Source organism: Erpetoichthys calabaricus, chromosome 5, assembly GCF_900747795.2.
Source record: "Erpetoichthys calabaricus chromosome 5, fErpCal1.3, whole genome shotgun sequence".
NCBI classification, from domain to species: domain Eukaryota; kingdom Metazoa; phylum Chordata; class Cladistia; order Polypteriformes; family Polypteridae; genus Erpetoichthys; species Erpetoichthys calabaricus.
Genome location: NC_041398.2, coordinates 47,870,025 through 47,884,546, shown reverse-complemented (window position 1 = coordinate 47,884,546; position 14,522 = coordinate 47,870,025). Strand labels below are relative to the sequence as shown.

The 14,522-nt window shown below is 38.5% G+C and overlaps 1 protein-coding gene across 5 annotated transcripts in view; it reads left to right on the top strand.

Moving 5' to 3' along the window:
• Positions 1 to 14,522, top strand: part of fam113 (family with sequence similarity 113) — an 89,531-nt gene that overhangs the window by 19,444 nt on the left and 55,565 nt on the right. For all 5 annotated transcript variants that reach the window (XM_028801509.2, XM_051928367.1, XM_051928366.1 and 2 more), the window contains exons 2-3: positions 4,523 to 4,613; positions 9,918 to 9,997. In XM_028801509.2, the coding sequence (XP_028657342.2) occupies positions 4,541 to 4,613; positions 9,918 to 9,997 (153 nt within the window). In that variant the 5' untranslated portion in view covers positions 4,523 to 4,540. The remainder of the gene's footprint in view (positions 1 to 4,522; positions 4,614 to 9,917; positions 9,998 to 14,522) is intronic.

Below are 14,522 nucleotides of genomic sequence, written 5' to 3'. Positions count from 1 at the left end.
AATTTGAATTGCAGAAACATTAGTTGTGTTGCATGTTAATTAGCTCATGATGAAGCATTATATTTGCACACATTTCCAGGCCGATTTTTATCTTCTATTTGGCACTGGTTGGTAGACGCGCTGTTAAATGGTTAATAGGCTGTAGAGGTAGTGGTTTTCTTTTGCTACATGGTTCATAGTAGCTTGTAATACAAGGTTTTCTTTTTCTTTTCTTTTTTTTCTTTTTTTTTTTTTCTTTTTCCCCTTTACAAATGGTTTTTCTCAGCATGCAGTGCTGGTTGGGGAGAACCTCAAAATAACATTAAATGGATTTGAACTTTTAAAGCTGAGTTTTAGCATAATAGTGATAACTATATTAAATTACACTACTTGTTTTCCTTCAAATCTAATCAATTGAAATGCAATAACCTACAATAGTGAAAAGGGTAAGTGGTAAACTGCCAGAGGTTTAAATTTAAAGTTTAGGTTGGCAAAAACTGAAAAGGATATTTCGGAATATTACAAATGGGCCTCCTTCAGGGAATAACTAATAGGGTTACAACCTACAGAAGTTCTGCAGCAGTTAAAGTAAATTAAGCCTTGTAAGTTGAAGCAAACAGTCTGCATTGGTGTTCCAGCTTCTGTTGATTACTTAAACCCTCTGTCTTAAAACAGAGTTGGAGCAGACCTTTACTACGCTCTGTCGTATTACTTGGGACAGTATTCCAGTGATAATGGCAAGAAAACTGCAATTAACGATGAAATGAGAGAGCACGGTATTCAACGGTATTTTTTCCCATGCATGAGTGGATGTTAACCACATTTTCCAGTGCAATTACTGCAGTAGACTGGCTAAGAATAACCTATTCCATTGTCGTAAGAATTGTACATTGTACAAAAAAATATTTTAATGTGTACACAAGTATTAATACAGGTTTGCATGGCCCCATAAAGTGATAGTTTTCAAGAGGGTGGCACTAATAAAGAGAAGGAATCACATTGCATGACAGATGCAGTCAAAATATAGAACCTCTTTATTAAACAAAGTTTGCAAACAACTTAAACTAAACTTTTTGACACATTTTCAACCATCCAAAGAGGCATTTAGACTTAGTAAAATATCCAGGCGTGCTTGTCAAAAGTTGAATTGCACTGAACATGTCTTAGAAAAGGAATAAATAGTAAATATTTTTTTGTAAATCAACTACACTTTCTGTTAATGTTAACCATCTCTGTCCACTGACACATTAGCGACTTTTTGAACATATTTACCATCATTAAAGTGCATAATATTTAAACTAATAAATAATAATAAAATTAAATAATAGTGCAACTTCCAGTAATAATACTATTACTTCAGGCCCAGATGCATTGAACACAGTATTCACCAAATTAAAATAAAATGAAACAACTGCACTTTGGTGATGACATCATTACCAACTGAACCATTATTAAGGCAAATTGCATTAATATGGACCTTTGCTTCAAGTTAAGCTATATGCATAAAAAATAACTGCAACTTGCATTTATAATGCTATTTGTGGTATAGCCCTACGGAAGCGTATTAGGGACACGGTGAAGGAAAAAAAAAAGCTGTCGAGAATAAAGTCGACATGTTGACTTTATTCTCGACATTTCCACTTTATTCTGTTTATTTTTTTTATTAAAGTAGAATGTCGTAAACTTCATCCTAAAATCAATGTTTTAATGTCATAACTATTGTAGCACATTAAATGCTTTAAGTGTTCCCTGACCCAGCTGTTAACCGCTACGCGCTTCTTAAACTGACTTCCTCAGCACTAAGAGGAGGTGCAGGCAGCTATCGCCGCACAGAATACATTCACTTTGTGATATTCCTGCTCTCTGAAAATTTAGAATGCTAAGATAAATACTTGATATCATTTTCATGTTAAAATGCATTAAAGCAGGTATTAAAAAATGCACAGTAGTGTGGCGGTAGTGCTGCTCCCTCGCAGTAAGGGGTCCCCAGGTGTACGTTCAGTGTAGAGAACTTTATGGCAAGTGTGACGAGGCTCCAAAAAAACAATGTATGAATGGGTATCAAACAGGTTTAACTTAAATATTGTGTAAATGTTGGGTTTGTGATCTGGAGGACGGTGACATGAACACACAATTCAATGGGTGTTCTTCTGAGCGCTCTTTCTTTATTGCATGTGTGCCGTCTGTCTGATGTACCAAACCTCCAGTTCCTATCCTTCCTTTTTCTTTCTCCACATAACCAATCACCACACGGTAAACATCTTTGTGAAATTAAAACTAGTTATAAACTTAGACCACGGAGTGTTCAGAACTTTAAAAAAATCTTTGTTATACTTGTTTAATTGTGCCAACCATTCAGGATTGCGCCCATCCCATCGAGCATTGTGTGCAAGGCAGGAGCAAATCCTGAATGTGGCGCCAGCACATCGCAGGGTGAATACGAGCAATACATACACTAGCAGGGTCAGTATAATGTAACAAAACCCCACATCCTACATGACTTTGAAAGTAAACTGAAGCATGCCGAGTAAATCCACCAGAAAAACCTGCAAATTCAAGGCCAGGAACACCCGGAACCCACATGCTGCGAGGCAGCAGTGCAACCTCCACACCACCGTGCCCCCACATGATTAATACATACTTTATCATTTTCATGATGAAATGCATTAAAGCATTTATTTTAGCATTCTAATGTTCAGAGAGCAGGAATATCATGAAATTAATGTATTCTGTGTGCTGCCTGCGCCGCCTCTTAGTGCAAGAGGAAGTCAGTTTAAGAAGCACATAGCGATTAACATGGCTCTAGGAACACTTAACACAAAGCATTTAATGTGCTACATAACTTATGATGGGGTTTGAGAAAATCTAGTAAATTTAAATATTCATTTTAAGATGAAGTTTTGTTTACGATGTTCTACTTTAATGACAAATTACGATGAAGTCAACATGTCGACTTTATTCACGTCATAAGCGTCGAGATTAAAGTGGAAATGTCGAGAATAAAGTCACCCTGTCATCGCACTATTACACAGTGCCCAGTTACATTACGCAGTATTGAAAAAAAATAAAACAAGTACAACTTGGCTTGCAGTATTATCCAGTAGTATAGAAACAGTATTCACACATTTGAACATAATGGTCCACATCCAACCTTTTAAAACCAAACTATCTCCAGACAACCAACACGGCTTCTTTTTTCAGCAAAATTTATTCTGTGTCATCATGTGCAGCTTTATTCTCTGCTACAGCTTCAGTTTCGGAATGTTCTGTCTATTTTCACCGTTCAATACCTCCACTAACGCATGTATTCCATTGTATGCTTGTTTAGTGGTGCAGCAGTGAAAAAGGTCCCTCCTTAAACAGATTCCCGCTGCGGCACTTTCCAGACATTGTTTAGGCTATTTAAACCGGTGTTGCGGTATAAGAAAAATCATAACAAAAATAAACGGTTTTTGGTATGAACTGGTATGCCACCCAGCACTACTACTTGCAGAAGATTTAATGAACAAAAATACAGAGGCCACATGGCAAAGATGCAGACCACTAGTTAACTTCAAAAAGAGGATGGCCGGGTTAGTTTGTGGAAAAGTACTTAAGAGTCTGTAGAATTCTGGAAGAAGGTTTTGAGGACAGATGAACCTGTATCAGAGTGATGATAAGAGCAGACTTTGGAGACAAAGGAACTGCCCAAGATCCAAAGCACCACCTCCTCTGTTAAACATGGTGGTGAGGGTGTAATGGGTTGGGGCATGTGTGGCTGCCAAGGGACTATCACACTTATTTTTATTAATTAAGGCAGCTGCTAACACCAGTTGCACAATGAATTCTGAGGTGTACAGAATCCTATATGCTCATGTTCTAGTAAATGCCTCCTAACTCATTGGGATTTTCTTATGTTTGGAAGGTACTTCATCAGAAAAATAAGGCCACACAGGAGTTCTTCAAGCTTAAAAATGGAAAATTCTTGAATGACCAAGTTACCAGAGTTTATTTAAAAACGTGCTTACCTTCCATGTACTGAGGAAAACTTAAGGGGACAAGTCCCTCAAACAGGCAGAGGCTGTAGATGGTTGCATTTGAGGCCTGGTGATGTCTATACATCATAATAGACTTAAAGCAGTCATTTTATGCAAAGCCTAAGTTTTAAAAAAAATAAATAAATTAAATAAAAAGTACTAAATGTGACTGATATAATATTCCTGTTATTGCTACGGCCCAAACATTGATTCTCTGAAACAGGGAGACTATGGTGTGACTGAAATGTGTGCAACTAACTTGCAAAGTGCACCTTTATCATGTCTGAATTGTTGGATTTTTATAATTTTAACCTGTGGAGGTGAGGAGTAAATAAAGGAAACTTATCTCAGAATGCATATATAGGGTGTTTTATGTGTATGTGTATAGTCTGTTTAGGGAAAGGGAACTGTGACCTAAAGAATAAAATTACAGTAAAAATGGTTACTTGTCAAAGTGTTTTAAGGTTTCATTTTAACCCCACCTTTTTTTTTTTTTTTTTTTTTTTTTTTTTTTCTTCTTCTTACAGAATCATTTGGAGTAAGACATGAAGAACATATGTAAAGAGCAAGTTCAGCTACTACTACATAACAAATTTGTGGTTATCCTGGGTGACTCCAGTGAGTGTGTCTTTTTCTTTTATTTTCTTTTAGGGCTCATGCCTTTTACAGTGTCAAGTACTAGCCTCTTTGACTTGCTAGGAGAAGCTCTGCCCAAGTATCAATTTGAGCCAGAATTGCACTGGTGACACTTAAGGATCAAATAAAGTTAACAAAAAAGTTCAATTGATTGGGATAATCCTAAACATTAAGAAAAGAAAATAGTGACTGGACAATTGAGAGACCTCTACCACACCAAGTCTGTAAAACCATGGGGATCAGGTCCTTATTAATGAGCAGTAGTGTAATTGGACTTTTGAATTTGGGTGTGTCAGATAAGGTTCTCTTGTCTGAATTATTTAAACAAAATAAATGTGTATGCCTGATAAAACCTGTATAGCAAGACTAAGGCTTTTGGCTAATCATAATTAAAATTAGAATAAGAAATGAAAAAGAGGTGAGTCCATTAAGTACATATAATTTTTAATGCATTTTAAGTAATGTACTTGTTTTAATCTTAAAGATAATTGCAGAATCCTCCCAGATAGAAATACCCAATTCTAATTCTAACGTTAGTTAGAAATAAAGGGGCTCTTTTGAGTAGGTGTTGCACTGATGATTCAGCATATATTATCCTTATTCAAGGGAATTGAATCGGGCAGTAGACATGAGGAGTGAGCAGAATCTGCCCCTGAATCATTTTAAGGCCCTTTTTTCTTTGTTAATTGACAAGCTTAATATATTTTGCATAGCTCTTAATTTTTTGCTGTTTTAATTTTTTTTTTTTTATATATTAAATTTGGCCTAGTTTCTTCATTTCTCTGGTCTTAGAGGTTTTAGATGGGATGCCTCAACCTAGGGGTTTCATTGAATGGTTAAACAAGTTTTTTAGAACAACTTCAAAACAGGTATCCAAGTCTGTTAAAGCACCATCATTAAGTTCTATGTCCAGAGTTCTGCAACTGCAGTGTGAACCTTAAGGCCGGGTTAAATTTGACTTTCAGAACAATTGCACGCCACGCATTATGTCTGCTACACGTTCCCAGTGCTATTTTGACGTGTCTTCTGAGCACATTGTCCGGAAACAATGTGACGTGTGTGCAAGTTGCAGGACCAGCAAATTTTTGGGAGTAAAGTAAGTTCAAGTTGGTACATGACATCAGTATCCTTGTTTACTATCAACCTCTCCATAATGAGGGATATGCCTGTCCGAACAGCTGGCATCAGAGCACCAGCTGTTTGAAAGTGGATGTGGAAATGTGCAAAACAAAATGGGAGCAACTTTGAGACAGATGCATCCGTGCTAAGTGAATGTCCGAGACAAGACGTGGGGATTCGGATGTTGAAGGATAAAGCAGGATGACTGCAAACCACATTGCAGTTCCAACAATGCTTGAATGGTTCGATGTGGTGAAGCAGATCATCAAACTTAAATGCTGATGGTCAAAAATATTCATATAGGCAATGGAAGCGATGCATATTGCCCGTTTATAAAGACTCAATACTCATACCATTTTCTCAGTCTGTTCCCAAATTTTTTGGACCTTCACAACAGAATGCAATGAACTTTAACCTCTTTCTTCCCACAACTCGCAACATGGCAAAACCAGGGGCTTGTATAAATGGTGTGTATACATCGTGATGTGAGCATGGAAACGGGTATAAAAACTAAATTTGACATAAACCCACGCATATTCTCACGCCAGCTCAAACCATTGCTTATGCAAGTTTTCAGCTCAGTTTTGCAAACTGGTGGCACCCAGTGTCAAAGCAGTGCTGCTGTTCTTGTGGTGTTTCCCGTTATTTTTTTTCGATTCCCATCCCTGACACGACTGTATCAAGTACACTGAAATTAACCCCATATCATTTTTTTAGTTTTAAGTCATCTGATTGTAATCAACCTGTAACCATGTAATGGTGCATGGAATGGCCAAACTATTCCAAATACCATAGCTACTTTAGCGTTGTTATTCTCAGTGCACCACTCAGACTATTTTAACCCACTGTATCCGAGTGTGGAATCACAGGTCTACAGCAGCTGATCAGAAAGCTTTAGCGCAGATTGTGTCAAAAGCGGAGAGAATTATCGGGATACAGCTTCTAGCACACGCTGCCTCAGCCATGGGCATAAACACTTCAGAGCCTTTCCTGTAGGGACCTCACGGTTCATAAACCGTTTCAACCCAAGAGCTATAAACCCACTCATTCAGTCCATCAGATGCTCCCGTAAGGTCCGTTTGTACTTAAGTACAATTACCTCACTGTAAATTTACATTACAGTTGTATTATTGCACAACCTGAGCCATTTATGCTTTCATATTGTATATTTTTCATTGTATATCCCATTATTATTGTTGTTTTTACAATTTTATGGAGGATTTGCATATTGAATTTCATTGTGCCATACAATAACAATAAAGGAATTCAATTCAATAGAAAAATCGTATTTACAGATGATGACAACTGGCTTCTAAGTCAATTTAGATTTTCAGGCACTGAAATGATAAAGTATTTACATTATAAATATACATTTTTAACTTAATTTAAATGTGTACTCTTAAACGTGTGGACTGCTGTAGTGATTAACTGATGCCCTGTTCATGGATTGTTCCTGCCTTGCGCTGTATGCTTGCTGGGAGTGGCGCTATCTGAATGGATACATGGATGGAATAATTTAAACATGTACTACAAAGATGTTCCTTAAAAGTTTTGAAGAATTGTTCTAAGCTTACAGATGGATTGACATTTATTCAAGAGCTGATTGTGTAGCGATTTGGTTACTTGGAGAAAGAAAAGGAAGGACAGGAATTTGCTGTTAGTACATTTTGAAGGAGACAGTACTGCTGCAATAAATTTCATCGAGAGTCGTGCGGGAGGCAGGAACAATCTCTGGATGGGGCCCCAGCCCATCGCTACCACTGTGCCCACATAGGAATTAAAGCATGTATTAAATATCATCCTGAAAATATAAAGTATACATCTTAGTATTTAAATTGCTCAGAGATCTGTAATATCATGAATGTAATGTATTCTGTGTCCTGTTGGAATAAGAGAGAGCCTGTTTAAGAAGCATGTAGTGATTCTCACACACACAGAGTACATAGAAGAACACACAGCATGTTAAATGCTTAATATTCTACTTTAGTTACAATGGTATTTGAGAAACTAGTGAATTAAACGATTGTAAAATGAAGTTTATAATCTACTTCAATTACAAAATAAACTGGAAATTTCAACCTTTTTTTATTCCACTGTGTCCCTGTTTGTCATCTTTTCACTGTACCCTAATACGCTTCCATATGACACTCCAACTGTGAGCTATGACTTGCCATTTCACAGCAACATTGATATCTGACCACTTAATTTCGGGCACTATGCGACTTTCTGAACTCGAACTTTCGGGTTTCTCCAACACTCTCTGTCACTTGATCAACTTGTATGTTTTTCTTTGTCTCTGTTTGGTATTCACTGAAATTATTCTAAGCCCCTTCACCCCCAATCCCCGGTGCTTTTGCCATTGTCTTTTCACAGGACATTGAACTTAAGGGCTGTTTACATTGATTTTTTTTTTTTTATATTCAAAGAAGCGTAATTCTGGGAGGAGGTGGGGCGGCAGGCGCATGCATATGCAATACATTTCACGCTCGCTGGGATTTATGTAGTGGAGGAAAGTGGAAGTTGGAGTATGCACAGATTTATGCATCTTTTGTTTTTTTTTTTTTGTGCATACATATACTTATGTTTTTGTCTGTGTGCCATGTTTTAGTGTGAATTTTACGCACGCTGTTATACATGAGGCCTCATGTTTTTGCAGTGTGATGCCTCACACTTCCTCTTGGTGGAGTCCTCCAGATGTACATAAAGTTTGTGTGTAAGTGTAGTTAGTACAATGCTTGAATAGCAGAAGCGTATATATTCCCAGCCTTCGGGTCCTAATGTCACCACTGCTTCCAACTCTTACCCCGTACCCTCTCATTTTTGAGGCTATGATGGTGGAGTGGTGGGGGGGAGGAGTTTTTTGTTGTTGGTTTTTTTTTTTGGCTATTTGTTTTACCAACCAAGCACCAATTTTCCAGCACAACGGAACATGCCTGTTTTTCTGTCTGTGAATGCTCTGTTGTATGAAGGGTTAATAGCTGAAGTGTGTTCAGCAGCAATTTAACCCTTCTTCATTTTTTTTACATTCTGTTTTGGTTTGTAAAACACACAACCTCAGACATAGGAGCCCCTTCTCTTTGTCATATCCAAAGTTTACATGCAGCCTGACTGAGCTGTCACTGTACGAAGAATGAGTAGGCTAACAAGTACTGCAAGTTCAGCCACAGACTCTATCTTTTTTTGGTGTTGAACATGAGACATCAGAAATAAGACCCCTCAATTTGCAAGGTTCAAAACACTTGTTTCTTATTCCTCATGTACTTCCCAATGGAGCATTCGTTGGTTGTCTTGTCTCATCCATATAAAACCCACCTCTACAACTAAAGATCAAATAAAGCCTGGGATTTTATCTAAGTAAGCCGCAGACTAGTTTTATTGAGTTGATGAGCATGTCCCTCTAGGTGAATGGTTTCATGTAGGGGCGCACTGCTGACTGACTTGCTCAGATTATGTAAATGTAGGCAACAGCTGAAAATGGAGGAAACGTAATCTACTATGACATAGCCTTTTAATAGCAGTTTGAAAATTTTAACTGACTAAAACTTCTCCTCCTTATAATCTAGTGAAACAGGAAGATTTGTCAAAAGGAGCATTTAAAACTCCTCCTTCCTGGCGGTCTTTCCAGGAAGCTGTACCCACATCCCGAACACACCCACCTTCAAAAATGTAATCTGGCTTTTGGAGCAGTTATTTTGTAAATGTGATAGACCTATCAGTCAGGTTTGAAATTGATAGTTATTGTTCATTGCTCAGGATTTTTTTTTCTTTTTTCCTAAACCTTTTGTCCTTTGGTGTAAATTAATTTCCTCACCTTTGCTTCACCCAATTTAGCAAGGGTGAGTGCAAGGTGTTTTTTAGTTTCATCTCTGGGTAATCGCTCCAACCGTTCCTTGTATGAGCAAAATTGAGGGTTTTTGTTTTTTTTTTTTTTTTTTTTTTTTTGTTGTTACAGCTAAGGTGGGCTCTTGGCATTCATGGCTAAATGAAAGTGAACAAGTTTCATAATTGCTATTCACTTAATATTGAAGGATCATAAAATTTTAAAAATTTCTTCTTGCAGGGACTGCCATGTTAAAGTAACAAATATTGAATATGCTGTTTGGATGTAGAATGTCCAATGCTCATTGTTTGTTTGATTTCTCCCCAACCCCCTTTTTCTTTCTTTAGTTCAACGCTCGGTTTATAAAGATCTAGTGTTGCTGTTACAGAAGGACCGTTATCTTACACAGTCTCAGCTCAAAGAAAAGGTGAGTTTCCTGAAGGCTCTATTTTTTTTTTATATATCTTAAGTTTTGAAAAAAATTTTTAAATGGGAATATTATTAACTAAAATTGGTATTAAAGCAGTAGTTACTAGTTGAAGTGCTTGGTCCTAATATGCCTCCTAAAACTGTATTATAAAATTTAAATTCCCCTGTTCTACCCCTCTGAAAAATAAAAGAATAGATATTTCAGTTTAACTGAAACTGCTAGAAAACACTAACTTGTCCTATCATTCTGTGATGATGTGTGCCTCTTCTTGCAGAGTTGCTGTATCAACTAGGGTTGTTCATGTTGGTAAAAGTTAATTTCCAGTTAATTCTATCACTGGACTGATTGCATTTGTTTTAAATAAGCTACCCGTTACCTTGAAGCCCGAAATAGGGGTAGGGGTATATTTCAGTAGCACAGGGATGTAAGATTAAGGTAAGGATTGTATGACCTGGCTGATGTCTAGTGTACCGTTTTTTTGTGCTTCTGTATTGCTTTAGTATTTAGGCCAACATCTGCATGGATTTTCCTCCAGCTAACTTGGTTTCTCTCCTACTTCCCAAAGATCTGGTTAGAATTTTGAAGTCTAAATTGGCTGCAGTATGCATTTATGTCAGTGCGTGGTATCCTGGGATGGACCAGGTCAGAAGTACAAATTCATTTGTGTTTTTTGCTATGGTATCAGGAAGGTATCTAGTACAGTAAAATTTCATTAGCATCGGTGTCATGACATCCCTAATTCCAGTCTTTCACGGCTCCACCTGGTGGTGTTCAAGCTAGAGCAGTCATTACTGAAAATTTCTGAAACTATACTATCTAATGCAACCAGTAAACCCCCGATTCTCTAAAGAATTGTAAATTCAAGAATGGCAATCATTTTCTGTTCCCTCCGATCTTTGGAGGGATGGACAATGGAGGGTGAGAGCGTCCTTTGAAAGTTTTCATTAAATATGTTTGTACTAAAATTAACCAGTATATTAAAAGTAAAATTGAAATGTAATTGTTATATCCTTTAAGTCCAAAATGTCTTTGAGTTGCTGCACTTACACGTAAAAAAATATATTGAGGTGCAAAGGTTTAAATGAAGTAAATTGGAAACAAAAAATTCATCCATCCACCCATCCATTTTCCAACCCGCTGAATCCGAACACAGGGTCACGGGGGTCTGCTGGAGCCAATCCCAGCCAACACAGGGCACAAGGCAGGAACCAATCCCAGGTAGGGTGCCAACCCACCGCAGGACACACACAAACACACCCACACACCAAGCACACACTAGGGCCAATTTAGAATCGCCAATCCACCTAACCTGCATGTCTTTGTACTGTGGGAGGAAACCGGAGCACCCGGAGGAAACCCACGCAGACACGGGGAGAACATGCAAACTCCACGCAGGGAGGACCCGGGAAGCAAACCCGGGTCCCCAGGTCTCCCAACTGCGAGGCAGCAGCACTACCCACTGCGCCACCGTGCCGCCCACAAAAAATTCATAAAATGATAAATTCAAAATAGTTAATCAAAAATTTCTTTAGAAACCAACATTTTTGGGTAAAGATGGTTTCCTGTCATTTAATTAGCTCTCCCTGGTATGGAGTAGTTAAAACCTTCACTTTAACGTCACACAAACGCCGAACTCTTGAAAAGGCAACATAAAGTTGTCCATGTCCAAATACAGGCTCAGATAGGTAAATGCCTACTTTGTCCATGGTTTGTCCTTGGGATTTGTTGATCGTTATGGCAAATGCAGCGTTAATGGGAAATTGGCGTCGTTTAAGTTTAAAAGGTAATTCCAGGTCAGAACTTGTAAGGTCAGTTCTGGGAATCAAAACAGTATTGCTAGTATGGGATCCCGTAAGCACTTGTGCATCAATAATATTTTTTCTCATGACCAACCGTGCACCGTTGCATAAACCTTGTTTAGTATTAAGGTTTCTTAATAGCATGACTTGTCCCTACTTTAAGGTTAATATTGTGTTGTGGTTAATAGTGTTTAAATATTCTAATGGGAAATTAACATGGTCAGTTTCGTCTTCAGAATCAACATTGTCAGTACTTAGAAAGACGCGGCTTTCTGCAGGAAGCAATGTAATCACTTGGTTATTTATCTGGTCAACGTCAATATTGTTTGGACATAATATAGCCCAGTGCATCAAAAGTGGTATCTGGTGTAATGATATTGCTTCACCAAAAACATTTGTTACCAAATAAAGGCATGAGGGATTTGAATAATATCTGGGTGAAGTTCAAACACATTGGTAATGTTTCTATTTCCTAGTTGCAACAACCAGTTGGTATATTCTGGATCTGTACACCGCATGTTCTCTACCAAGCTTAGTTTCTCAAAGTAATGCCAATTTTCTGCGTATTTCAAACTGGACTGAACAATAGCTGAACACATGGCGTGCAGAACAACAGCCAAGCACTGTTGAAAATCTCCTCCTAATAAAAGTACTTTTCCTCCAAACGGAATATTATTATCCATTAATGCTCTGAGAAGTTTATCAATGGTATTGAGTAAATGACTGGATGCCATTGTACATTCGTTTAAAATCAATAGTTTTGCCAGATGGATCTCATTTGCACTGTCACTTTGCATTTTCATAGTTGAAATCGATGTTTCCATGATTGGAACTGGAAGCTTGAATAAAGACCATTTATCAACAAATTAGCCGCTACCCCGGTTGTAGCTGACGTGAAAAGGTGTGCGCGTTCGGGCGGTGGTTGTATTGTGCACGGCTTGCTTCTGGCGTCTGCAATCCTTGCATATATCCAAACATTACTAAACGAAGGTTGTATATGTGGTGGTGTGTGCGTCCTAGTTTGGGCAGCGGTTGTATTGTGGCCTGAAGTTTAGTTTACAGGTTGTGTTGTGTTGTTTGAGTGCCACCTACGGACTCTGGAAAGCCGCTGGGTTTGACTCTGGGGAGCTGAGCTGCAGTGAGCATGCGCTTGCGGTGCTTCTGGCCTCTGGCATCCATGCATATCAGTGGCGGCTGCTAGCTTTTGAAACAGGGGAAGCTCATATTAGGCCTTCATCATAAAATTCATTATGTTATTTGTACGTAAATTCTGCCCTCAGTTCCTTTTGCAGAAAATGGTCTGTGACCCTGTCGTACCAATTGGCCGTCTTTTCTAGGGACTTAACCAGTTTCCTCTCAATGGCCAGGAGAGCAAGGTTGCTCAAACGATCTTGGCCCATCGTGTTGTGGGTGTATGACCCGTTTTAAACAGGAGAAGCTCCTCTCTACACCTGCTGATGTAGCGCCAATTGTTGCCACTAACGACAACAGCTTGTATAGCTGAGGCATTGCACTATCCAACTCCATGTCTTTAAAAAACACCAAGAAATCACACAGCTTACCCCTGCTCCCCTGTAAGTCATGATCTGAATATAGTACTTGAAGTTCAGATCTCAGTCTCCCGGAGTCAAATAAATGGCCATAACTTTTCAGCACACTTTCAAATGCCTCCTCTGGAAACACTTGTCTCATTTCATCAAATTTCCCTGGATTGAGTAAGTCTAAGAAGCTCATGCTTTCCAAATTTGAAAAACGCTGAGAAATCTGCTCCATGAGATTGTCTAGGATGGCCATGTACAAATTTCTGTAGCGGTCCTGGGGATCCTGTAATTGTGACAGACGGCGCTTTCTAATAGGTCATCTCGAGGGTCTGATGTGAGATTTGCTGCTTTTGCATAAACTGCTTGATAAGCCTCCTCTGACCTCTTCTCCTTGACAAAAGCAAGGAGAGACCCAATTCTTTTTTTGCAGTAAAGAACATCCATAGCCCTTTGCTGGACAATATCAAAGACAACATCTGTCTCGGGGAATATTTGTTCATATGTGTACAACATGAACACAAACTCAAAATCCTCGTTTCATTATGAAGCCTTTGGCAGCATCAAATGTGTCATCATCCATGTTCTCATCCTGGGTAATCTTGTCAAAAGTAATTATTAATTACTTTAATAATAACAAATAATAATTGTTTGCCACAGTGCTCACTATCCGTGATGTGAAATTCCATCGAGTAGGAGCGTTTCTGGGCAATCTTGAAGATCCTGCAGACTCGAGAAAAGACATCCTTTTTGTGGACAAAAATGTGGTGAACCCAGAGAGAGATGCAAAAAATATTCTTGACTCGGGCAAGCATTTAGCATCCTGGGACAACACCAGGTTCAGTCTGTGTGCATAGCAATGCACAAACACTGCACTAGGGGCTATTACTTTAACTTTGGCCTGTAGGCCATTGAGAGATGAAGCAAAGACAGCAGCCCCATCGTAGGTTTGTGCCACAAGTTTTTCTCTAAAACTGTAGCCCTGCATGTTCTCGTTTTAAAATTTCAAACACAGACTGAGCATCTCGACTCCCTGACACATCCAAAAATTCAATGAAGCACTCTTGAATTTTACCTGCACTATCCACATATCTAACAATGGCAGACAGTTGGGCATGGCAAGATATGTCAGTTGCTTCATCCACCTGCCATGCAAAAAAAGGAGCAGTCTGAATTTCACCTTTT